The 25,581-nt window shown below is 43.5% G+C and overlaps 1 protein-coding gene across 3 annotated transcripts; it reads left to right on the forward strand.

Moving 5' to 3' along the window:
* Positions 1-430: 430 nt before the first annotated feature.
* On the forward strand, positions 431-25,125 carry pdxdc1 (pyridoxal-dependent decarboxylase domain containing 1). Of its 3 annotated transcripts, none has more exons than XM_063186865.1 (24): positions 431-604; positions 1,443-1,516; positions 1,940-2,008; positions 2,345-2,419; positions 3,965-4,114; positions 5,331-5,520; positions 6,492-6,560; positions 6,653-6,731; positions 7,381-7,465; positions 7,795-7,843; positions 8,165-8,266; positions 8,852-8,977; positions 10,168-10,218; positions 10,675-10,719; positions 12,783-12,843; positions 13,412-13,482; positions 14,383-14,488; positions 15,397-15,568; positions 17,262-17,380; positions 18,027-18,148; positions 20,760-20,852; positions 21,128-21,224; positions 21,792-21,890; positions 23,121-25,125. In XM_063186865.1, exons 1-24 carry the CDS (start codon positions 584-586, stop codon positions 23,501-23,503), a joined length of 2,508 nt encoding a protein of 835 aa, XP_063042935.1. In that variant the 5' UTR covers positions 431-583; the 3' UTR covers positions 23,504-25,125. The 3 variants fall into 3 exon arrangements, with proteins under 3 accessions (XP_063042935.1, XP_063042942.1, XP_063042948.1); XM_063186872.1 differs by having other exon boundaries at positions 3,968-4,114; XM_063186878.1 differs by lacking the exon at positions 10,675-10,719.
* Positions 25,126-25,581: the final 456 nt, after the last annotated feature.

A 25,581-nucleotide genomic window follows, 5' to 3' on the forward strand; every position in this document is an offset into this window, starting at 1 on the left:
AACACAAATCTGCCATCAGTTGCTTGCAGACGGGGGATAAAAGTAAAGTGGTTCACTGTCATGATACTGTAAGGCTATAGCCCTGGTCACGACCCCCCCCCCTACACTATCTGTCAGCAAAGCACTTATTCTATATTTACAGTTTTGTAAACCAGGATCATCACAGCCGATCATTGAAACCAATAACAATTTGCTGCCATGTCAGATGTAGGCTACATTATTTAGATGTAGGCTAACCATTATTTATGCCCTGAGATGGCACACTGACCAGATCTCTGTTCCACTGCATCTCCAGTCAATCTAAGACTACTGTAGCCTACTCGGCTGACCACCAGTCAGTGTTTATTTCTAGCAGTTGTGCGGGCGAGTGAGCGCGTTCTAGACATACGTCAGCGCTGCCAGCGTGGAATACGCCGCGGCTCCCATTCAGGAAGTAAACTGCAGCTGAGCTAGAGAGGACAGTAAAGTAAGTGGGGGACGGGAGATAATTGCCAAAGTGGTTCATTCGGAAGCGTCCTACGATCTCAACCGTACACCTCACTGGAGGGATCAAGATAATCCCTTTTCGCTGGCTTCGAGAAGCATGGAGCAGCCTCTTCAACGGGTAATTGTGCCATTCGCTTATGCAGGCTGTCATTTTCTCCAAGGTAACGTAAGCGGCAGGATACGCACTGGCTGTCAAAGGCGAGGCTGTCATTTCCAGGGTAATGCAGGACAAACTGGAATCCCCTCCCGATTACAGCGTTATGTTACCGTAGTTTGTGTGAATTGGACTATTGTTCTCTCAGTGCCGTTTCCCCCATTGTTATATGTTAGGAGCTGTGCGTGTTCTCGCTAACCGCAGAACCTTGTGAATTTAAATATACTGCTAGCTGTAGCTAGTCTACATCTGGTGACGTATCTTCAGCTATGTGCTCGGTCTGTCGGTCGATCGCGGGGATACTGCCAGAGGTTCTGTTTTGTGCCAATGCTGATGCGCGTATTTCACATTAGCGTTGGAAAGTGAGCTTGGTCATTTAATTTCGCTAATAGCTCGCCTGTGTCCTCCCCAAGTTACTCCGCGACTTTTTCTCACGTGGACGTAGATTTAATGGCCTATTTGTGTTGGAATTACAGTAAACATCAAGGCTATGCCACTGTCACATGACACCTGCTCTGGTCCCAGATTCATGTTTTAAACAGGTTTTTTTGTCAGCCAAACGCCACACCCAAACTATTGTAATACAACCGGGATGTGTAAAGATGTTTCATGACCAGGAGGATCTCATTCAGGATCCAGGGCAGTCACCCAATAGGAAATGATTAACCTGAAATCATCACTGGAGGGGGAAATGCGTTGTTTTTTTTCTGAGCAAGTGCTAAATTAACCTCTATTGCCCTCGTCAAATTAATTTGATATCAGTACGCACCACTGACTTGTGAAATTCCGATGGTCTTTTCAGATGATGGACCCCATGCTAGCAGAGATGGGGAGAAATCTGAATGATGCCATGAAGATCCTTGAAAATGGGCACAAGTAAGTGATGGAGTAGTTTTGTCTATGCCGCTAAGTAACTTCCTACCTCTGCACCTCAGTTTGCCCACTGGCTATTGCAGTAAGTTGTCTACAATGGTTTCTTGAACCGGATGTCTTGTCTACACATTAACTTCACTGGTGGTATCAGTGGTGATGTAAACACTTTATCAGTGCAGAAGGAAGTTCTAAACCTAGACCACCCCCATCACCCATTTACTCATCTCCCTCTCTCTCTCTCTCTCACTCTCTCTCTCTCTCTCTCTCTCTCTCTCTCTCTCTCTCTCTCTCTCTCTCTCTCTCTCTCTCTCTCTCTCTCTCTCTCTCTCTCTCTCTCTCTGTCCTCATGCTGGGATAAAAGTATCCTAGTTGCACGAGTCATTGGTCTGGTAATGTAGCGTGTTGTGTTGTGTTGTGTTTTCACAGGGAGGTAGACTGCGACGCGGGCCAACGCAGACTCAGCTGGAGGGATATTCCAGGACCACTACAGGGGGAGTAAGTCAAGTCCTCCTGCTTTTACAGATAAATAAATCATCATTTATCAATTATTGACTCGTATGGGCCCCCCTGCCTCGCGGGGGCTGCGGCGCTATACTTTACGCCCCCGTATTAGCAGTGCTTAATCATGATGTCTCTTATCCTATATTGTGTCTTGCCTCCAGAACACTAAAGTGAATAGTGTATAAACACAGTGTGGTGCTGTTTCTCACTGGTTGATCATGAGGACTTACACATTTTGATGATGTGCAATGGTGCTTCACCATATGGATTTTTAAAACTGACAAAAACTGACTGTCACATTTCTTCTCTTCTGGGTTCTTTGTCATTCAGTGGCCAGGATGTTGGCAGTATTCTTCAGCTGGTACAGAATCTAATGCACGATGACGAAGATAAACAGGGCCAGCGGTGAGTGTTTGTCCCGTCATAATTAATGGGTATGGTTAAATCCTGTCATAATTAATGGGTATGGTTAATTCTCCTCCTAACAATACAGCCACTGCTGACTCGTCTGGCAGGTAGCTTCAGCATGTCTTCATAATTGCCCGCAGGATATGTGGAGACACAGGCACCAAGACAGGCCAAAACCACCAGTGGTGTCACTGTAATCTGAAGCCTTTGAAAAAATGGAAAAAGAATCTTCACAACCAAACAGTCCTTACTGGCAGTACTAGCCCCCTTCAGCGTTGTCAAGCCTTAAGACACAATGTCAATTGCGTGATCTTCATTGTCTTCTATGTTGTAAACAGTTTTCCAAACTACCTTGAGGAGAAAAAATATCCCCATCCTTGAGGATAATCAGGATCAGATCCTTGAGGATAATCAGCATAATGAAAGCAAGATAACCAGGACATTTTGGTCATGTTTTGGGACATAATACACTAGCATTATAATAGCATTCTTAGGTTACCGGAAGCTTCTTGAGTGGCCTGGTTTATGTCCTTGGTAAAGAAACTGTGATAAAGGTTTGAAGCAGAAGAATTTGGGCTTGTTTTTTTGTCTCAGCCGCACTTTGTACACTTAACCAAACCACCTACACAAATGAAGCCTTCTTTATCCAAAAGATTACGGCAGTATTTGCTTTTCCTAGTCACAATCCTGTATGTCCAGCAGCAGTCAGCACAGCTAACTCTCCACCCACCTATTGTGGTGTTACTGATTACTTTAACTGACGAGTCCACATGCCTAGTACCCTTTATCTGCTGCTCATCTCTCCTGTGTGTGTGTGTGTGTGTGTGTGTGTGTGTGTGTGTGTGTGTGTGTGTGTGTGTGTGTGTGTGTGTGTGTGTGTGTGTGTGTGTGTGTGTGTGTGTGTGTGTGTGTGTGTGTGTGTGTGTGTGTGTGTGTGTCTGTCCAGTAACAGCATTTATCTCCTGCTCATCTGCCATGCTATTGATATATATGTGTGTGTGTGTGTGTGTGTGTGTGTGTGTGTGTGTGTGTGTGTGTGTGTGTGTGTGTGTGTGTGTGTGTGTGTGTGTGTGTGTGTGTGTGTGTGCATGAGTGTGTGCTTGCACATGTTTACGTGTGTGTGTGTGTGTGTGTGTGTGTGTGTGCGCATGAGTGTGTGCTTGCACATATGTGTGTGTGTGTGTGTGTGTGTGTGTGTGTGTGTGTGTGTGTGTGTGTGTGTGTGTGTGTGTGTGTGTGTGTGTGTGTGTTGTGTCCCCACAGCAGGATGCAGAATGTGGGGGAGCAGGGCCACATGTAACAGTCCTTTATCTCCTGTTCATCTGCCATGCTATTGGTGTGTGTGTGTGTGTGTGTGTGTGTGTGTGTGTGTGTGTGTGTGTGTGTGTGTGTGTGTGTGTGTGTGTGTGTGTGTGTGTGTGTGTGTGTGTGTGTGTGTGTGTGTGTGTGTGTGTGTGTGTGTGTGTGTGTGTGCGCCTGAGTGTGTGTGCGCAAGTGTGCGCTCACACATGTTTATGTGTGTTGTGTGTTGTGTCCCCACAGCAGGATGCAGTATGTGGGGGAGCAGGGCCACATGGCACTGTTGGGCCACAGCCTGGCGGCCTACATCTCCGTGCTGGACCGCGAGAGGTTCCGGAAGCTGACCACGCGCATCCTCTCCGACACCACGCTATGGCTCTGCCGACTATTCAGGTCAGCAAGAAGCATAATAATAATAATAACAATAATAATAACAATAATAATAATAATAACAATAATACTTTCGTTTTATATAGCGCCTTTCAAAACACCCAAGGTCGCTGAACAAGGTATCGTGTAAGTGATGAGCAATAAGCATAAGTTAAAAGAGAAAGTCTGCTTCATCTAGGATTTTTTTACTCCCACTTTTTTTTTTCCATTGAAAACCCGAAACGTCAGAGAAAAGAAAAAAAAAATGTGTACAAACAGCCCTGTTTGAGGCGGACCTTTTTAAATTTTTTATCTGGTTGTTTTGTTGTCCTGCTCCCAGATCTGAAAATTCAATGTGCGGGGTTTAACCTATGTACTCCTTTGACACTGAGGAGTGACCATGTATACCACTTAGTGCAGTTACATGTGTGGAATATTCCATTTTTAAATGGAATGGTGGAATTATTTGATTTGGTCATGTACCTGTAAACACCTCATTCATTTGGAATGTAGCTGTGTTCCGGGAATATGTTGGATGCAGAATGCTGTTCCACACGCTCCTTACTGTGTAAGTCCTAACCCAGGAGGGATCCCTCCTACTGCAGGACCTGCTGCGCTGCCCTGCACTGTACTGTCTGTCAAAGGACAACGATGTCTGGCTGTCACGTGCTGATGCAGTGCTGACCGTGTGTTCCTCAGTAACAGGGATAGAAAGTCATGTGGATGCAGCATCTTGAATGCACACGGCTGGTAACAAAGTGTTGTTGATATCTTCTCTGTCTTTTATACACTTCATGAAATATGATGCTGACAGAAAATCTACATCCAGTACTGCCCCAATTTGGAAAAAACCATGATGATCTGAGCCAGGGCAGACGGGGGAGGGGGGGGCAAAGGGGTACGCTCTCCCAGGCCTAGAGCGATGGAGTGCCCAAAATCAAGTCCCTATTGCATTGTATGCATATGAAGGGGGGCCCTTTCAGATCACTTCATGCCAGGCCTAGTGAAAGCTTTCAGGGGCCGGCCCTGCCCTGGCCTAACGGTAGGGCACTGGGTTACTACGCCGACGACCCGGGTTCGATTCTAGCCCGGGTCATTTGCCAATCCTTCCCCGTCTCTCCCTTCCCTCTTATCTCCTGTCTCTCCTCCACTGTCCTCTCAAAAATAAAGGCAACAAAGCCCTAAAGAAAAAGAGCTGTCCGTGACCCTGTCTGAGTAATATACTTTGCTGTGTTGGCAGGTATGAGAATGGCTCTGCATATTACCACGAGGATGACCGTGAGGGCCTGGTGAAGGTGTGTCGGCTGGTGATCAACGCCCGCTATGAAGAATACTCCACAGATGGCTTCACAGTGCTCAGCTCCAAACAGCCCGTCATCTACCAGAGCGCCGCCTGCAGGCCAGGCCTGGGACAGCACCTCTGCAGCCAGGTGAGATCAGCAAACAAGACATCAGCTGTGCGTGCATGTGAGGGAGAGAGAGAGTGTGTGAGAGAGATTATTACCTCCGCCAAGGAGGTAATGTTTTCGGTCGCATTGGTTTGTCTGTTTGTCTGTCTGTCTGTCAGCAGGATAACTCAAAAACTTGCGAACGGATTTGGCGGAGACTTTGTGGAGTTGTTAGTAATGACCCGAGGAACAAGTGATTAAATTCTGGTGATCTGGAGCACGAACCGGAACCAGGACCTTTTTAAAAGATTTTTAAAACCTTTTTAAAGACTTAGAGTATAACATAGTCAAATGTTCTATGAAGCAGCTTCCTTGGCGGAGGTCTGCGCTCTCTGAGTGCTTCTAGTTGTCAATGTCTTACTCATATGTTTCAGATTAACTGCACATTGGAGACTGTCAAATGCAATTTCAAACTTCTGTCCTATCCCTGTTACATAGATTTTTGACAATAAAGTGCACTTGACTTGACTCATGACTTCACAAAGAAAGCCATCGTAGGTGTCTCCATCATAGGTGGTTGTCATTAGACATAAGCAAAGGTCGGAACGATTGTGTAGAACTAAATGCAGTATGAGAATTCCCAGACTAGTCTGCCCCTGGACTTAAAACAGTTCTTTATCACCTCCACCTAACTATTTTCTCCGGTTGTTCGTTCATCCATCCGTGCTTTACAGATTTTTGTGTCTGCATCATGGCTAGTTATATCATTATCTTTTTGTGTGTACTGACAGAGTTGGAGGAAACGTGTACTTCAAAAAGGTTCAATTCAGTTCAAATGTTATGTGAGTCATGTGCTTTGACTTACTTGGCTGGTTCTAGACATTTGCAGTTTTTGGACTCCTTTATGAGCCCTGCTTGTTCTGATGTCAGGGCTCAGCTCAGAGAAACCATATTACACAATTGTATTAACTACCGGTATTGATGAACCTCAAATGTCTTTCCCTCTTTTTCAGCTTGGCCTTCCTCTTTCCAGCCTTTGCACTGTGCCATGCAACACCATGTTTGGGTCGCAACACCAAATTGTAAGAAGACTTTCTGTTATATTTTCATATTAGTTTTGGAGCTATGTCAACGGATGCATGTTTGATGCAATGCTCACTTCATATGTTTTTAGGACGTGGCCCTGTTGGACAAGCTCATTAAAGATGACGCTGACACAGGGAAGATTCCGCTGCTGCTGATAGCCAATGCAGGTCAGAGTTTTGCCATTTTTATTGAATCAAGATTTTTTTTTTTTCATGGCAGATAGAAAATACTAAGACAATGCAGAGGATTATGATGATGATGATGGTTATTATTATTTGTATCATTATAATTATTTAGCTCTTTTCATGCAGTAGAAGCAGCTCAGCATGCTTCACAAAAAAGACACAAGACAGATCGTGTTTCACTTGTACAATGCCATAATAGAGAATTCGAGTCAGGGGGAAACTCAGCCTTGGACAAACCTGGGGACATATTTGTGAGGAAAACTTGAGCAGACCTCAAACCTCTCAGCTAAGATTGTACAAATTCAGAGGAGGTGTTAGACAGTATTGGGTTCATTTGGAATGCCCTAACTTGGCATTGGCAAGGCAAGGCAAGGCAAGTTTATTTGTATAGCGCATTCCATACACGGGTGCAACTCAATGTGCTTCACAAAAATAACAAATGCAAAAAGAAAGAAAACAGGGAAGAAAGAAGGAAATAAATTAGAGTCAAAGAACATTTAAAACATTAAGATAAAACATAAGGTAAAATAATAATAATAATAATAATAATAATAATAATAAAATAAAAATTAAATAAACATAAAAATAAAAGGGTCATTGGTGATCAGACTTCCTCTGTTTTCCTCCTCAGGAACACCGGGAGCCGGTCACACAGACAAACTGGCCCGACTAAAGGAGCTCTGTGTCCAGTACAGCATATGGCTTCATGTGGAGGGGTGAGTTACCCTAAAAGTTGAAGTGGTTAGTGAGAGACAGAGACCATTTCCCAATGTCAAGTGTTCTAACCTTGGTAGTGCGTGAAACGTGCAGTGATTGGATATACTCCCCGTAGTATCCAATCACTAGGCGTTCCCTGCACTACCAAGGCTAGAATACTTGACATTGGGAAAAGTCATTTTTTTCGCCATTTTTTTGTCTCCACTGATGGGCGATAATCAACTGCACATGTAGAGCACAGATGAAGGTCAAAGTGCTCTGACAGTATCAGTGGACATAGAAATAAGCTGGTTGTTTTTCATGCTTTGCTTATCTTTGTGTTTTCCAGGGTCAATTTGGCAACGCTGGCCTTGGGTCAAATCACATCTCCAGTTATGGTGCGTCGGAAGACTATTGTGTAGTGTTTGTTATTACTGTATGCATACTGTATGGTTGAAAATATCTGTTTGTCTGTTTTTTTTCCTAATTGTGTGTCTGTGTGTAGGTGTCCTCAAAGCGCATGCTTCAATGTCATGGTGATATTTATCTATTTCCCCCTTCTCTCTCTCTCTCTCTCTCTCTCTCTCTCTCTCTCTCTCTCTCTCTCTCTCTCTCTCTCTCTCTCTCTCTCTCTCTCTCTCTCTCTCTCTCTCTCTCTCTCTCTCCCTCCCTCCCCTCCCTCCGGCTTTTGCTCTCTATCTATCTGTTTATCTATTCAGGCAGCTACCAAGAGTGACAGTATGACGTTGACTCCGGGTCCTTGGCTCGGACTGCCCGCTGTGCCAGCAGTCACCCTTTACAGACACGAAGACCCAGCATTGGTGAGCAAAGCATAGCAAGATCATTCACACACAGTTAATATCCCAAGGCCAATTAAGTTAGTCAGTGCTTTGTCGCTGCAGTTATAAAGCCTTTTTTGTCTGCATTGTTAGCACAGTCCTTTGTTACAAAGTCCTCTGAAAATGTTCTCTATCCATCACACTGACTGTAACCTGAACAGTAAAAAAGGCAAAAATGCAACACTTGGAGAGTCAATTTAACATCTTCTAGTGCAGTGATTTTCAACCTTTGGGCCGGGGCTGGTGGGCCCTGAAGGTATACCAAGTGGGCCTTGAAATAATATTCTAAAAATTATAATCACATTTTGGTGTGTGTTGCTGCTGATTTATGTGAGTTTCATTCGTAATCGGGTCAGAGGTGGGCCCCGAACATTTGTGACAATTTCGAGTGGGCCCCAAGTTGGAAAAGGTTGGGAACCCCTGTTCTAGTGTATTTGGCCCCAGAGTGTTGAATTACTGTAACACTGCATTTATCTTACCGTGCAACCTTCGTCTTCCTTGTTGTTTGACCTCCATGCCACATGGGGATGCTGTGCTGCTGCTACTGCTGATGTTGATGCTGTGCAGTCTCTAGCGGCGGGACTGACCTCCAGTCAGCCGGTGGAGAAGCTGCGCGCCCTGCCCCTCTGGCTCTCGCTGCAGTACCTGGGGCATGATGGGATCGTGGAGAGGATAAGGAGTGCCACCCTGCTCGTAAGTACTGCACACTGCACAGCACACCACCCAGGCCTGTGCCACCCTGCTCGCAAGTACTGCACACTACACACTACAGCACACCACCCAGGCCTGTAGGAGTGCCACCCTGCTCGTAAGTACTACACTACAGCACATTACCCAGGCCTGTGCCACCCTGCTCGTAAGTACTACACTACAGCACATTACCCAGGCCTGTGCCACCCTGCTTGTAAGTACTACACTACAGCACATTACCCAGGCCTGTGCCACCCTGCTTGTAAGTACTACACTACAGCACATTACCCAGGCCTGTGCCACCCTGCTCTTAAGTACTGCACTGCACACTACAGCACACCACCCAGGCCTGTAGGAGTGCCACCCTGCTCGTAAGTACTACACTACAGCACATTACCCAGGCCTGTGCCACCCTGCTCTTAAGTACTGCACTGCACACTACAGCACACCACCCAGGCCTGTAGGAGTGCCACCCTGCTCGTAAGTACTGCACACTACAGCACACCACCCAGGCCTGTAGGAGTGCCACCCTGCTCGTAAGTACTGCACACTACAGCACACCACCCAGGCCTGTGCCACCCTGCTCGTAAGTACTGCACTGCACACTACACCATACCACCAGGCCTGGCACACAACCAGACAAGCTATCTTGGCCTTTGCCCAGGGCCCCTAGCTGAAAGTGGCCCCCTCCTGGTAATGATTGGTTATGTACTATTGCCTGTATTCAAACGGCAGCAATACCAGCTTTGTGACTGTGGCAGCACCTTCCTAAATTAAACAATGGGAAGTAAATGAAAAGTATGCAAACAAACAAAAAGTAAAAATCATGCTGCTATATAAATTTCTCCTGTGGGACTCTCCTCCCCAGTAGTTTGAAGAGAAGAAAAAACACAGGACACGGATAAGTGAGTGTACACATCATCAATAGGTGGGCCACCAAGTCCCTGTTTGCCTAGGGTCCACAAATAGCTTGAAACGGCCCTGGCACCATCCTCCCGCCTACCTGCCTGTCAGCCTGCCAGCCTGGCACAGATTCACCGGGGCACATAATGATGCCCTGGGAAACGCAGCCAGAACACGTTGCTCTGGGTGGCGCTGGATAACGGACTGATTTAACTGAATGACTGCCTGGATCCTGAGAGAGCTGTGCCAACTACTCAGGCCGTTTTTTTCTTCTTCTTCTTCTTCTGCAGAGTCAACAGCTGTTGGAGCATCTGAAGACGCTGTCCTCCATTAAGACCTCGGTGAGTGGACGATAAGTCATTTAGTTTTTTACTGCCTGCATTTTATGGAGCTTTTTTGGTCACGTCTTTGTGATGTACGTTGTGCTTTATTGCTAAGTGGTTATTTCTGTTTTCATTATTGTTAGTGCCTTTTTGTGTGTTTTTTGCATTAATTTGTACGTTTTGACACCGAATTACATACAGAGACATACAGTAAATATAGAGGGAGTTTAATACACATGTATAATATACAGATAAGATAAAGAGTAAAGACACTATAAGTTAATCCTCTAATGCTTGTTTTATTTACTTAACTAAATGAAATAACTTTATCAGCCTTGTCTAGTTTGAAAGCATGGCCTTGCATCGTGTCACCTCAAGGTCTGTAAGAGGAGTCATTGTTGCCCGATTGCTATAATCCCTTTGGTACACATTTGGAAAAAAAACACAAATGTTTCTGTATTGTCCCACAATCAGGATATCCTTGATGTCGAAGTGTCTCTCCTCGAGGCTTTGACCATGGTAAAATATAAATGATATGTAAGACTCTTTGTGTGTGAGCCTTACTGTACACTGAAAGCAAGGGGTTGGAAGTGTTGGCCATGAGGGAACTGGCATGTCTACAGGATTTGAGCCCAGTTTGCTCAGATTCTCTTCAGTAGATTCCTCGTACAGAAATCTGCTTTCTAGTTTTCAGTCAACTGATCCCACTTTTGTAAACACTGATTAGTTGAGTTGGGGGTACCTATAGCCTGGTCCGACGATATGCTCGAGAATTGAACGGAAGCTTATGAATGGCAAGGCCAGTTAAGCTAAGTTGGTAGAAAGTCGTGCCTATATGCCGTATAAAACCTGTTCTCATGCCAGGCCTTTGTGGACAGGGCAGGCCAACCCCCTGCGTCCCCCCTGATGTGTGCTGTAGTAGTGAGATACATGGGTGCCTTGGGTTTCAGGCTGTGGTGTCTCACTCACCGCTCCCCCTGCTGGCTGGGAGTTCTCTGCGGGATGTCCTGGGCTCTCTCATTCTGTCTATTGTAGGTGGGACCAAACCTCTTAAGCCACGTCACGTCACGCCTCCCGACCCTTCCCTTCCCTTCCTCACTTTCCCATCCCTCCTCTTTTATTTGCACAACCCCTACTTCCACAGTTCCCTCCCTCGCCATGTCCACACACCCATTCACTGAAGGCAAAATCTATGGGCAAACGGGGCACTTGTTTGTTTGTTTCTTTATTTATTTGTACGGTTATTTTCATTCGTTTATTTGTTTTTATTGTTGACTTTAGTTTGTTGTTGCTGTTGTGCCCCGTTGGTCTGATGCGCGTCCCCAGGCATGTTGCTAGCTCAGTGTCCTCTGGACAGTGCCTTCTTCACAGCCCTGATGACTGTTGGGTCATCATGGATTGGACCTCACTGTGTTTGAATCGGGTCGGGGAAGCAGACACTTGGGGATTAAACACCTCAAAAGGGGAAGATAACTGTAGTCCTTTGGAGAAACCCTGGAACATTTCTTTTCTGATGGTTACTTTGAAAGAAATGGAGCAGGCTCCTATTGCAGGATGGTGTTTTTGTTGGTATAATACTACTAACATAATCCTCTGGAAAAGTTAACCCCTTGGCAATGGTTAATGTTGGTGTAGATATAATGTTCAATCAGAACATTTGGTTTGGGGATTTCCAGTGTAACATCTCCTGATGTGGTGTTTCTCCTCAAAATTTAGTTCCTCTCCTCTTAAACATTATTGGGGCCTATACTACAAAGCTGGTTCAGGAGTAAACCAGGTTAAGTTAAGAGGTGCATCATCTAATATAAGAGATCATGAGGACTCCAGGCTCTTCTATTAGATCTTAACTTAACCTGGTTTACTCCTGAACCAGCTTTGTAGTATAGGCCCTTGGTAATATTTAGAAAGTCAGTCAGCCCCACTGAATGCTGCAGGTGAGTGTTCTGGTCCTTGGCCCCTGAGTTATCACTGCTTGGTCCAACAGAGAAGGCTTCTGTACTGGAAGCACACCTTTGGACCTGAGGGCAAAAAACACAGGAATGTCCATTGTGCATGGAAGTCACGGAAGCCATTATCCTTTTCTGTTCTCTGAGTTATGTATACTGTATTACTGTGGGCTAGCTAGCCTAGCACACACACACACAGCAGCATGCTTTACTTTAGGCCCCCCTTTTCCTGGCAACGTTAAAGAAAAGGAGTGCGTTTCGTTTCCACGTGGCTTTTAGTTTGCATGAGATCAAGCCTGCCCAGCTAGTGCTCCACAGTGGCTGCACAAGACGTGTTTGACCAGTCAGACAAGCACCGCCTGCCTGTCCTGCCTGCAGTCCAGTCCAGTCTCCGATACGTTTACAGCATCTTCATGGCATTACCCTCGAGGCATTTTTCTAACAAAATCTCACAAGTCTCACAAACTCACATTGGCAATGCCGACGAAGTACTGTTCTCGATGTCTCTCTCTCTCTCTCCTCCTTTCTTGAGAGAACAATAGCCTGACTGTGCCTCCTCCAGTGTACTGGCTGGGGTTTGTGCTGCCTGCGTCTCAGGTGTGACTCTGTGCCCCCGTCTTCTTGCTTCTCTGGCAGGTCGAGGATGAGCTGAGTTCCCCTGTTGTGGTCTTCAGATTCTCCCAAGATAATAGTGCAGGTGAGGACACCCGCTGACCTATACTATACAAAGCTGGTTCCGGAGTAAAAACCGAATTGAGTTAAGAGGTAAATCATCTAATAGAAGAGCCGAATCCAGGCTCTTCTATTAGATGATTTACCGCTTAAGTAAATCTGGTTTACTCCTGAACCAGTGTTGTAGTATAGGCCCACTGTTGACTTCCTTTACACTTTGTACAAACAAACAAGATAGACATACTTGTAAAAGGGAAGTCACTGGAGCTGGATCACTCAGATACTTTTCAGTTATTTTATTGCGGTGCAAACATAATGTTATGTTTGCACCGCAATAAAATAACCGAAAAGTATCTGAGTGCTGCGGTCATCCCTGGCCTAGTCTTTCTGAAATGGACCAGTTTACTTTCCAAGATCTACGTACTGTAAAGCCTGCCAGCCATGACTTTATTAGTGCACCATGGTGCGAAGCACAAACTAGTTAGAAATGCTGAAATTCTTATTGTAATCCCTCATGCATGTTACGGTTTGAAAGTAATTCTGCACAGAATCTTCTATTGCATACGTTTATTTTGTTGTGTTTGTCTATTCAGCCTCCAGTGGTGGATCTGTTGAAGGCTATTTCCCAGGAGAGAAAGAAGTCCTGGACTCTCTGAACAGATGGGTACGGCTCATAATTACCTTTTGTGCGTATTTGCTTGTCCGGATTATGTGAAGTTGTACAAAAACAGTGGCCCATTAACATTTCCTAGAATATGCCATCAGCATCTAAGCTGGTGAGACATTCAGTTCATACACTTTTCTCTGTAAGGTTTCTTTCAAAAAACCCAGAAAGATGTAATACATCAGTAGCAACATAATTTGAACGTTCTTCTAACTCAGCTCAGACATGATAGTTTTTTTTAACTATCAGCTATTCAGCTATTCAACTATCAACTATTTTATCAGCTGATTATATAAAGGTCACATAATCACAATCACACACAATGACCTAAGTGTGACAGGCTGAAGAAGACTGAGTTATTCACCGAGACATTAGCCTGGTAAACCAGCGCCACCCGCTGGGACGCCGAAAATTTTCAGCTGCGAGTGGGTCTGGCCTCGGATCTGAGAGCGTTTTGAACACTGTGCCCTGAGTCCGGCAAAACCAATTACAGCGCAGTGATTTGTTTTGAATCAAAGCGGGCGGGGTTTTGAGGGAGTGACGACTAAGCTCGCAACACCGTTGGCAAAGCACATCAACGGCAAAGATCGCCGATTGGTCAGAGCGCCGGCACGGTTTGAAAAAACAACAGGTTGTTCTCATCAACAATCTTCGGAGGTATCGTTCATCGGGGCCAGACTAAATTACTCCGGTCTCACATTTAGGCTGGTTTATCAGGCTACCGAGACATGTCAGGAAGGTGAAATCTTAAAAACTATCATCATGTCTGAAATGGAAGAAATTTTTACATTATTTTATCAAGTTATATTGTATTAAGAAGACATAATGACCATTACACTTGTACTACACTAATGGTTGTATCAAGCCATTCGCCTGATGGAGATTGTATTGTGTGTGCAGCTGGGAGAGCAGTTGGCTCAGCAGGTACCTGCCAGCGGAGTAGACGTGGTGGAACTGGAGGACGAGGGCACATGTGTCCGCTTCAACCCCCTCATGACCGCAGCAGGTACGGACAGGTTGCATCCGGTTACTACGGACAGGATGCAGGTTGCTACGGACAGGTTGCATCCGGTTACTACGGACAGGTTACTACGAACTTGTACCTCCGGTCCTTTCCTGTTGCTCGTGGCTTCGTGATGCGAGGCAAGATGTCGCTGATGATCGAAGTTTTACTAAATATCTTGCAAAAGTACATTTCAAAGGTCATTTTCTCATTTACAATTGGGATGTTGAATGGGTAAAAAGCTGCTGTGCCTTGGTTGGTAGGCTGACAGCTGGGGTACTTTGTTGTTTTCTCCACTGAGGCGGGATGACACAGAGGCCACAAGCCACAAGCAAAAAAACTGGATTGGATTGGACTGGATGTGTACTAGTTTGACTTGGACATAGAGACTCTAAAAACCCTGTTAAGGGGTGCATTTCTCAAAAACATAGTTGCTAACTATGTTAGCTACTAGTTTTTACTTTCGGAACCCGGGATTGACCTCTCTGGATGCAGGCGCACCCTGGACCTGTCAAACTAGACAGCTTATGGTCTATTATTATGTATTATAATTAAGTACAATTAAGATGATAACAATTGAACATATTGAGGAAAGTTGCAGGGTGATTGTATGTAATTGTCTTCATCCTTTAGGGAGGTCATTTAAGTTCTCAGACTAAAAAAAATAGCATGTCATAATTATTGTTATTATTAAAGTAGCACAACTTTTCTCATAAAACTGCTATGAATATCATCTCTGTTATCCTGTCTGGTAGTCTGCAGTAGTACATTATTTATACTTTGGTACATCATTTATACTTTATTTTAAACATTGCATGGTGTTCACTTCTAAAGAGATGCTTTAAACCTTATCAAGTGTACTACTGTAGTACATAATGGCCGTAATAATGGCTTTCTATTGACCTCCCCAGTGCTTGGGACACAGGAGTGTGACATCACGGCACTTGTGGAGAAGCTGAATGACATGGTGCCTCTACTGAGTAGCACGGTGCGCTACAGGCAGGACTTCAGGGAGGAGATCTACCAGCACACCGCCCTCACATACATCGACGACCTCAGCTGGCCTGGCCTGGGAGCCATAAGGTAAGAAGAGGAGGTCAAAAGGTCAAGGGTCATGGAAGGTCATGAGGGGCAGCAGTCAGTACATTAAACTGTATATGCAGTACTAGTTGAAGGGTGTAACTCAAACTAATTCCTGCCATCCTTTCCTCGACGTAATTCATAATCGAAGTTTATTCAACATCTCACAAAAATTCAAAGGGCATAATCTCATTTGCAATCGGGACATTGAATCAGGACATTGAATGACAATGTCCTATCTATACGTTTAGTTTAACTGCACATTGGAAACTGGTCAAACACAATTTCAAACTACTGTGATAACCTTGTTAAATCGATTTTTGGACTATAAAGTGCACTTGAACTTGAACTTGAATGTGGAAGTGCCCCCGAAACACCAAGGCAAGAGCCCACAAGCAACAAGAAAGGACAGGAGGAACTAGTTTGAGTTGCATTACATTATTTCATTATTACATGACATTACATTGCATTCGGCAGACGCTTTTTAAACCAAAGCGACTTAGTCGAGGACATGATCATAGCCAACGTCACTAGTAGAAACAAATTGCACTGGAAATATACAGAACAACTAGTGCAGATGCTAAGTAGGGTTATTTTATTTTTATTTATTTATTTATTTTAAAGGTACATTGGCACACGATTAAGTAGAGTACAAACACACACACACATATACAGTTCAAGCATTAGTGTAGTAGATAGTCACGAAAGAGAAGAGTTTTTACTTGATTCTTGAAGGCTGAAAGAGATGTGCCTTGTCTGTGAGTTGCACCCCTAGTGTTATAACTCGTTATCACCAGGTGCGGATCTAGCCATTTTGGGGCCCTAGGCGAAATATAAACATGGGGGCCTCAGAATTCATTATACAGACACAAAATTCTGTGTTCTGGTGCTATTTTAGTGTTATGCCTCATATAGTAACTCATATCTTTAATTACTTAAACGTAAATGACAAATTAAGATCAAGCCTATTTTTTTACGTGTTTACAGTTGGGGCCCCTTTGGAGGTCAGATTTGATCTGGGCCCTAGGCAATTGCCTAGGTTTGTCTAATGGAAAGTCCGCCTCAGGTTATCACAGCAAACTGGCTGATTCAGTAACAGCACTATCTGCGGCCACACCTACGTACATGATGGGTTGGGTTCTGTAAAAATACATACTGTATGTTGCAATATTAGTACAAAAGTCGTCACATACAGACATGCAATATAGAAATACTGAAGTTACTACAGAGGGAATCAGTCAGTTATGTCACTTATCACAACTGATTCAGTGCAGAGTTATTTCATCATCATTTTAGAAAAGGCACTATCTGCAACCACAGTTACATGGTGTATAGGCGATCAAAGACTTGCCTGACCACATCTGCAGTCTAGGGGTTGAAAACAACACAAAAACCTGGACTGCAGATCTGGGCTGATGACCTGGGGGACACTGCAAATCACATTTGCCCTCACAAATTTTAGTAGACATGTTTACCAACTGCTGGGATGAAAAATGTTCAAGGCCCAAACATCGTAGATTTTCAAGCAGGCATCTCAGCAGACACATTTGGAACTGCCTAGCCTGGCATTGAATCTCACAAAGGGGAATTTTGCAATACCAGTAAACATGTATTACTGCCAATTCAATGAAATAAATGCTGTTTTAACTAATGAGAGGTTTTGTAATAAACCTGTGTATGGTCTATAAATGCCCAGGTACGAGCCTAGGTGTGAACAAGATGACGATGAAAAGAGGCAACGAGATGTGGAGAAGATCAATGGAGACCTGTTGAAGAAACTGATGGAACTGGATTCAGACATGTGCTTTTCTACTGGTAAATGTTCACGGCATTATACATGTTACTGGACTGACCACTTGATACAATAGCATCCAATGCTATACATTTAGACCCTGTTTACACTTACTTCTTTACTACTTACTACTATTTTTGTAAACACGTTGCTTTGGGCCTTTTGTTTACATGTACACGGTTGTAGCTCCCTAAAATTCATATTTTGTATAACATGCCTGTCACAATGGTGAATCGAGATCAAAACAAGTGAACAGATTTTTAAAAATCTGCTTTTAGTTGTGATAGGCCACCTCTCATCTGTTTAGAAGGTGCAGGATTCAGTAGAAATTTCTGTATAAAAAGGAGACAATCCGCACACTTCAGGTATTTTTTTGTGCAAAGAAGCTTTACTTGATGAAGGTCTAAGGACGGAAAGCTTGCAAGTCAAGTAAAGCTTCTTTGCACACAAAAAATACCTGAAGTGTGCGGTTTGTCTCCTTTTTATACAAAAATCTGCTTTTAATAAACTTTTTTTATGTGTAATCAAGGCACACAAGAGGTCTTAATTGTCTTTCAGTTGGCAGGTGTGCCTGCTAAATACCCGTGTCTGTGTAAACATGTTTTCATCATCTGGAATCAGTGTTCTTTGACACTTGGTAAGCAATCCTCCTTTTCTGTCACTGCTCAGGTCCTGAGTTTGGCACAGAGAAGAACTGTATATATTTGGGACTGGCCACAGAGGATCTGGATGTCACAGAGCTGGCGGAGATCATTGCTTCCTCTGGAAAGGACCTTGAAGAAAGTGGGAAGGTAATGTTCTACACCAGGCCTATTCAAATGGCGGCCCTGGGGCCAGATGCGGCCCTTGGAAAGCAAGGTTCTGGCCCCCCCCAACATGTCCCTTAAAATACAGAATCGTTTTTCGGGAATTTAGATATAAAAGTACGAGTTCTGTATCAAGCTAAAACGGGACACGGGACGTAAAAATGCAGGAAATTACATCTAAGAAATGCAAAACTTTGTGGGGGAGGACCCCCAGACCCCCCACTTCAATGCAGCCTCCCATATTTCTTTCATTGACAGTCGACAATCAGAATACATACAGTTGAGGACGATATTATTAGCCCCCCTCCTGAAATTAGACATTTCTCTTGATTTCTCAGTAAGAATGACCATTATTAACCGTTTCTGTTATTCTGATAACAAATACACTGATGGAGATAATATTCAATGAGTTGAATTTGGATTTGTCTATTGTTACGATGAGTTTAAACAAAAAAGGGTAAAAATGACAAGGACAAAATTATTAGCCCCCCTATCATCAATAGTCAATATGGCGCCATTTATGAACCAAAACTGACAACAGGCCCTGATAAGTTGCTACCTAGGTTGGCACATAGCCCACTAGGGATTTTTGGCCCATTTCTTCACTGCAAAGTGTTCTAGCTGGTCCAAATCGCATGGATGCTGAGCATAGACATTAACCACAGACTCTCAGTGGGATTGAGGACTGGACTATGAGCGGGTGATTCCAATATCATGGTTTTAGTGTCCTTGAAGAACCTCTGAACTAATCTAAATGTATGCTTTGGGTTACAATGTTGTTGGAAGACCCAGCAATCCAGATTCAGACCCAGACTCCCTGTGTCTGAGGCTGAATAACAGACTAAACTTGATGCCCCCACCACTGTGTGTAACTGTGGAAACTGCTTGGCCTCATTAGACCAAAGAAGCATTGGACACCTGCCTAGATGATTGTTATTGACCTGGCCTCACCTGGAGTTTTTTCCCCCACCAAGAAAGACAGTTGTTAGGGCTTGTCATCATATTGGGCTTTGGGGCCATCATCACAGAAAAAACCCCTTTACTAACGGCAGTGCATATCAGAGTGTTATTGAGCTTTGCCTGTGAACATTTGAAAGTCAAAAATGAGTTTTGAACATCTCTGCTTTCATCTGATGATATTCAATTGCACCTGCTTTGATGCATGAATTCTGCTTCTGTCAGGTGAAGAAAGGGATAGGCCTTGAATCGTTATAAGATGGTTTCCACAATTAAACATGGTGGTGGATGCATCATTCTGTGGCAGCCTCAGCCACAGGAAACCTTGTTTGGGTGTACGGCACCATAAAAACTGAAAATAATGATAGAATGTGGAAAGTGACCTTGCAAAAATATGCTCATAGAGGCAGCTAAGATCTTCACTGGATTTTTCAATAAGATAATAACCCAAAACTTGCATCCAAAATAGTTCAAATTTTCTTCAAGGATACTAAAACCATGGTCATGGAGTGGTTCAGACCTCAATCCTTTAGATAGTATTTGAAGAGTGCTGAAAATGAATGTCCATCCTCAACATCCATGCCATTTGGACCAGCTTAACTATTTGCGATGAAAAAAATGGCCCAAAATCCCTGGTAGGACATGTGCCAACATAGTTAACAACTAATCATAGTGCCTGGTGTCAATTTTTGTTAATAAATGGCACTGTTTTGAATATTAATGATAAGGGGGCTAATAATTTTGTCCTTGCCATTTTTACACTTTTTTGTTTAAACTCATTGTGAAAATGGAAAAGTCCAAATTTAACTTATTGGATACTATCTCCATGGTGTATTTGTTTCCAGAATAACACACATTTATTAATAATGATCATTCTCAATGATCAATGAAGAGATATGTCTAATTTCAGGAGGGGGGCTAATAATATCGTCCTCAACTGTACGTATAGTTCGGCCCCTTTACTGGAAGGAATTTGAAAAACCGTCCCTCTTTGAAATTTAATTGAATACCCCTGTTCTATACTAAGACTATAGTTGTAGTAGTTCATGCAGTAGTCATAGAGCAGAGGTGGGCAAACTCAGGTCAGGGGGCCACATGCGGCCCGTGGAGCCATTTCATGTGGCCCGCAGAGCCTTTACAAGACAGACAACTTTTCATAGTCACTCAACATTCTTCAAATGACTACCTAAAACAGGGGTCTTGTGAACTTAAAGTTAACCAAGTACTGTACATGGGCTACATTTAAACACCTTTCCATAGGCCTATTATGTGCTGGAATGGCAAAGCTGACAAGTTATGTCACGGTACAGTAATTCTTATTATTGACACGGGGCAAGTTGCCCGCGATATCTGGCCCTTGGGCCAATATTCTTCACCCAATGTGGCCCTTCGGCCAAAATGATTGTCCTGATTGTCCAAGTCCTGACATGGAGGGTACAAATCAAACTTCTTGCTCCAGTCCTTTCCTGATCCTTCTGTACTCTTTCACACACACTGTCAACCAGCACAGAATGACTTTTTAGGGGCTTTCCCTCATTCAGCATCTACTGTACAACAGCAATCCTACCAAAGGAAAACCTTGACAAGTTTTGACAAAACCAGTAACCTGATATTTGTGATTTTGATGTGTGTTCTCCAGTTGCTAGAGAACATGACGGAGGTGGTGCGAAAAGGCATATTGGAGGCCGAGCTACAACTGCAGAAAGCCAACGAAGCAAAACTCATGGAAGAGGTGCGTGTGCGTGCATGCATGCATGCATGTGTGTGAGTGACCGTGTTTGTACAGTATGTGACGTGTGCATGTGCGATCGTTCATTGTGTGCGTGTGTGTTCGTGTGTGTGTGTTCGTGTGTGTGTGTGTTCAACAGAAAGATCATATTACATTACATTATTGTGTGGGCTTGAATTTTCAATTGTTTTGTGCCTCCTCCCGAACTGTCTAACGGACCAAAAAACGGACAAATCCTTCCCTCCTCCAACGCCCCCCCTTCCTCTCCTCACCTATAGGGGGTGCTGCGGCAGATTCCCCTGGTTGGCTCCATGTTCAACTGGTTCTCGCCCTCCCAGTCATCCATCAAAGGACAGACCTTCAGCCTAGTTTCAGGTACTGTTGAGCAAGCATTGGCCTTTTTCTCATAACGTCATCAGACACCTTTCAGTTTGATTCAATGCATTCGAAGCAGGCATACGTTGTAATCCAGTAACGAATGCATAAACATACACGCCAATGTTTTCTATGGTTTTCTGTCTGAAATCAGTATTTGTGTATACCGGCTTTGCTTCAAGATGGAACTTGCTTGATTCATTCTGAAATAGACTTACAGTATTCATCCACAGAAATGGAATAGGCGTCAGTCCACCTGATGTGATCATTCCACCGGAATTGTTTTTAAAGTGGAATTAAGCGTACATGATACAGGAATAAAGTTGTTCGGCACGGAATAAACCACCCAATTTGTTTGGAATAAAGTTTTAGCGTTTACATGCTGTTTTCAAAGCGGAATGAAATTGAGTTAATTCAGAATTGAACGTCCCATATAAACGAGGCCACTGTAACCGAGTAGCTTACGTCTGTTACGCTCTGTTCAGAGTCTATATGATTGTAGCGTCTTGATAACATGAGCATGCTGACATTTCTGACATTGACACTGATATTGTTCTGCTTCCAAAGGTTCCTTGGACACCTCAGAAACCGCTTACTCACAGAAAGCTCAGGCGGGCAAAGCGGGCTCACCAGACACCCCCACCTCTGCCTCCAGACGCTTTCCAGGTAAAGCCCATCTCTTTATATATTGTGTAGCTATGAATAGTTCATAATAGTTTAAGATTGCCTTCCAAAATGAAATGGGTGGAAGAATTTTTGTTTGTTCTTTCATGCAAGTTAAGATTATTTCTTTGGTGGGGGGGGGGGGGTTGAAGAGTAGGACAGGAAATGAGTGGGAGAGGGAGGAGGGAGATGGGGAGGGGTCGGCGAAGGACCCGGGCCGGGAATGGAACCGAAGTCAGCCGCATGGCAGGCGAGTGCCCTACCGGATGGCCACGGCAGGGCCAAGCTAGGATTATTTCAATCTAATATTATATCATTGGTCTGCTGTGTCAGCTGGTTTCATTGACTTTGTGGAAAATGCAGCTTTACGAATTCTACTTGCTGAGCCTACCACAAATTGTCTACAAATAACAGTTCTTGGGCCCGACCCCTGACTCTAATGTTAGGGCACTGGGCTGCTACACCGGCGACTTAGGTTCGAGTCCGGCCTGGGTCCTTTGCTAACCCTTCCCCATCTCTCTCCCAATTCGCTTCCTGTCTGCCTCTCCTTCCTTCCTATCGCCGATAAACTCAAAAAGACCAAAAAAAATCTTTACAAAAATAATAACACTTCCTGGAAATGTGAATGGTCGACTAATAGCTCTGATGCATAACCTATAGTGAAATGAAATTGAGTGGCACTAGGTGGCGACAGCCTACTTGTTATACCATATTTCTACCTTAACCCATTGTGTCCTGGAGCAACATATACGCTGCATTCAGGTTTTTGATATTTTAGCTGTTTTATTACAAATGTGGGTATGTTAGAGCTGAATGAACACATTCTAGTGCAAAATGAAGGTTTAAATGCAACTTATTTCTTGTTTTTATGTGCTTCAAAGGCTGAGATATTTAGGTTTTAATAGGGAGAGCCGGAGAGGGCACCTTTTCCCAAAAAGGGCTTAGGCTAAAATGGGTTAAGACCAATTGTATATGTATTGTGCCTGTATGCTCTGTTGAATAACTGCACTCACTGAATGAACAATTACAAGAATGTGCTTAGGTTTCAACACCAAAATATAACTTAAATAAAATCTTGGCTTTGGGACAAATAGCGTGCTTTGCTGGATGGGTAATGTTCTCAGCTTAAGGGACATTGTAGTCACCCATACAAATAGATTACCATACGTTAACATTGTTTTCACAAGAACATTTTGTCAACTCTCTCTGTTTTTTTTCTCCATTTAACAACAGGACAAAAGCTGTTCAGGCGATCAGCAGCTGGCTCGGATACGTACAGTGAAACGAGCTCGGTGGGCCAGGTGGAGGAGGCGCTTCGAGAAGCCACCCCATTGCCCCCCGCCTCAGAGGAGCAGGTGGCAGAGGAACCGGCCCAGGAAGAACCTGCCTCTCCGGAACCCGCTTCTCCTGACCCCGCCTCTCCTAACCCTGCTAATACTGACCCCGCCTCTTCTGACCTTGCTAACACTGACCCCGCCTCTCCTGACCCTGCTAACACTGACCCCGCCTCTCCTGACCCTGCTAACACTGACCCCGCCTCTCCTGACGCCCCTCCTCCCGAAGACCAGCGCCAACCTGACGGGCAGGAGTCAGAGGAGGCTGATGGCATCAGATAAAAAAGAACCTTTACAAACTGGAAGAGAAACACTGTCTGTGGATCCATAACTGGAAAAGTAGTAGAAAAAAAAGTGTAGACGTAGATCATCACCTTTAATATTACCTGGAGCCAAACTGACATCAACTCGTCTCATTCACGCTGATATGCAAACAAAACTAAATGACCAGATATAAGATTTCAGTAATGCACTGTAAATATTGTAAACACATAGTCATATATTGACATTGCCATGCAGGCCAACAGTGTGGTCTTATCTTAGAGGGACACAATTTAGATTTTTAAAAACGTGATAATAGACAGGACACAGTGATGTAACAATGCCATAGACTTAGTGTATGTTACTTTTGAGAGGGGCACTGCCCTTGCCATCTTACCCATGCAGCCCATACCTGCCTACTTCCGTTCTTTCATCTCAGGTGCCTGAGGATTTTCTGTTATAGCACGCACACAAACACATTGATTCACACGCCCATTGCAGACATAACCAAAAAAAAGGGCTGTTGTGGCCTTGCCTACCTTCATAATCAAAGACTTGTTTGCATTTTTTCATATTTCTACTGTGTACTCTAAAACACTGCATAGGTTTTACTGTACCTGAAATACAGTGCTGAAGAGACTAATGCACCCAGACTAATGCAGATATTTTTAAAAACCAAGAAAGAGAAAATAGCCTTATTGCACTAGTTTGTACAGAATGTCTTAATTTAATCAGGATGATTTAATTATTTATTTATTGTTATATTAAAAAAAACTGCTAAATTCAGGAAAAAACATGAATAATACACAACTTTTTGTTGTGAAATATTAGGCGTCCATGTAGGATGTTATTTATTAATAGCATCCAGTCAACACTCGTGTTTTACACAAACTTGTGATTGTGATACAGCAGCACTCACTGTGAAGTCAAATTGTATCAGTGTATTTTTCTAATGATGTGTGTTTGGATGCCATGTTTGAGTGAGTGAGAGTCTGTGTAGAAGACCAACGGAATTCAATTCTGGAGACTGGTTCATGCTCCATTGATTCAAATCTTTATTTCGTCACGCACTGTATGTGTTAATTTTTTTATCTGTTTGATGAAAATGACCCCCTGAATAGCTTGTGCTAATGTTTATTTTATGTTGTCCATGCGACATTCTTTTCTTTACGGTTATGACTTTCGTTGTTGGAAATTAGTTAGTTGATTTTAATATATACTTCTGACTGCTTGTTGTTTCAATTCTCACATACTTCTGTATGTTGTTAATTGTGTTGCCACCAAGTGCATTTTGTTTATGTTACATAACCTGTATCTTTTTAAAATATATATATATATGTTATACATTGATCTCTGGTGCAATAAATAACTTGGGTTTGCCTGTAGAAGGATAAATGCTTAAATTACTTGAATACTGGGGGCTTTGTTTTTATAATACATAATACGTTTTTTTTATCTGAGGAGTATCCTTGCATAATGTGTAGTAATATTATGTAAAAAAAAAATCATTTGATTGTCTATCTTTTGCTTTGAGCTACTGTATAAAACCTGTACCTACCAACACCTGCTGATCCACCTCAGAATATGCCTACTGTTGATTTGAATAAAACATTGTCCAATCCAATGTATTAAAATGCAGATAACACCTGACCTCTATGGGTATGTTTCTTCCTAGCTGTCTCCGAGTGTCAATTAGACTGACTACAAATTTGTTAAGTTGTACGACAGCCAAAAAAAATCAAGCTTAGTCTTAAATTAAAAAAAAAAAAAATCACTATCATGATATTTTAAACATTTCTATCTGACTCTGTGATGACTATGGAGTTGGTGGCCCTGTTTGGGGCCCCCTGTTTGGTAGGCCTACAGTGTGATACTGTGGAAATAAGTAAGGGGGAGGGGGCTGCAAAGGAATGTTCTTGCCTCCGCTGTGACTTCATATGCAACTTAAATCTCCCTCAGGTCAGTAAGGGTGAAAGGATGGGCTTTTCAAGATTGTAGAATGCATGAAACTGCACCCTGGATAGATGTATTGGCTAGGGGCCATGTCTAAACGTTTCTCGCGGGGCTCTTCATGTGTTGAATGTGCAGTTAAAAGGGGT

The sequence above is a fragment of the Engraulis encrasicolus genome, chromosome 2 (assembly GCF_034702125.1).
Source record: "Engraulis encrasicolus isolate BLACKSEA-1 chromosome 2, IST_EnEncr_1.0, whole genome shotgun sequence".
In the NCBI taxonomy this organism is placed as follows: domain Eukaryota; kingdom Metazoa; phylum Chordata; class Actinopteri; order Clupeiformes; family Engraulidae; genus Engraulis; species Engraulis encrasicolus.

What these genes read in the sequence shown, in the direction of transcription:
- pdxdc1 (XM_063186865.1), top strand. Translation starts at nt 584, where the DNA reads ATGGAGCAGCCTCTTCAACGG. An exon ending in TGGAGCAGCCTCTTCAACGG is followed by an intron (nt 605 to 1,442) that starts GTAATTGTGCCA and finishes TGGTCTTTTCAG; the next exon opens with ATGATGGACCCCATGCTAGC. An exon ending in TAAGGAGTGCCACCCTGCTC is followed by an intron (nt 8,978 to 10,167) that starts GTAAGTACTGCA and finishes CTTCTTCTGCAG; the next exon opens with AGTCAACAGCTGTTGGAGCA.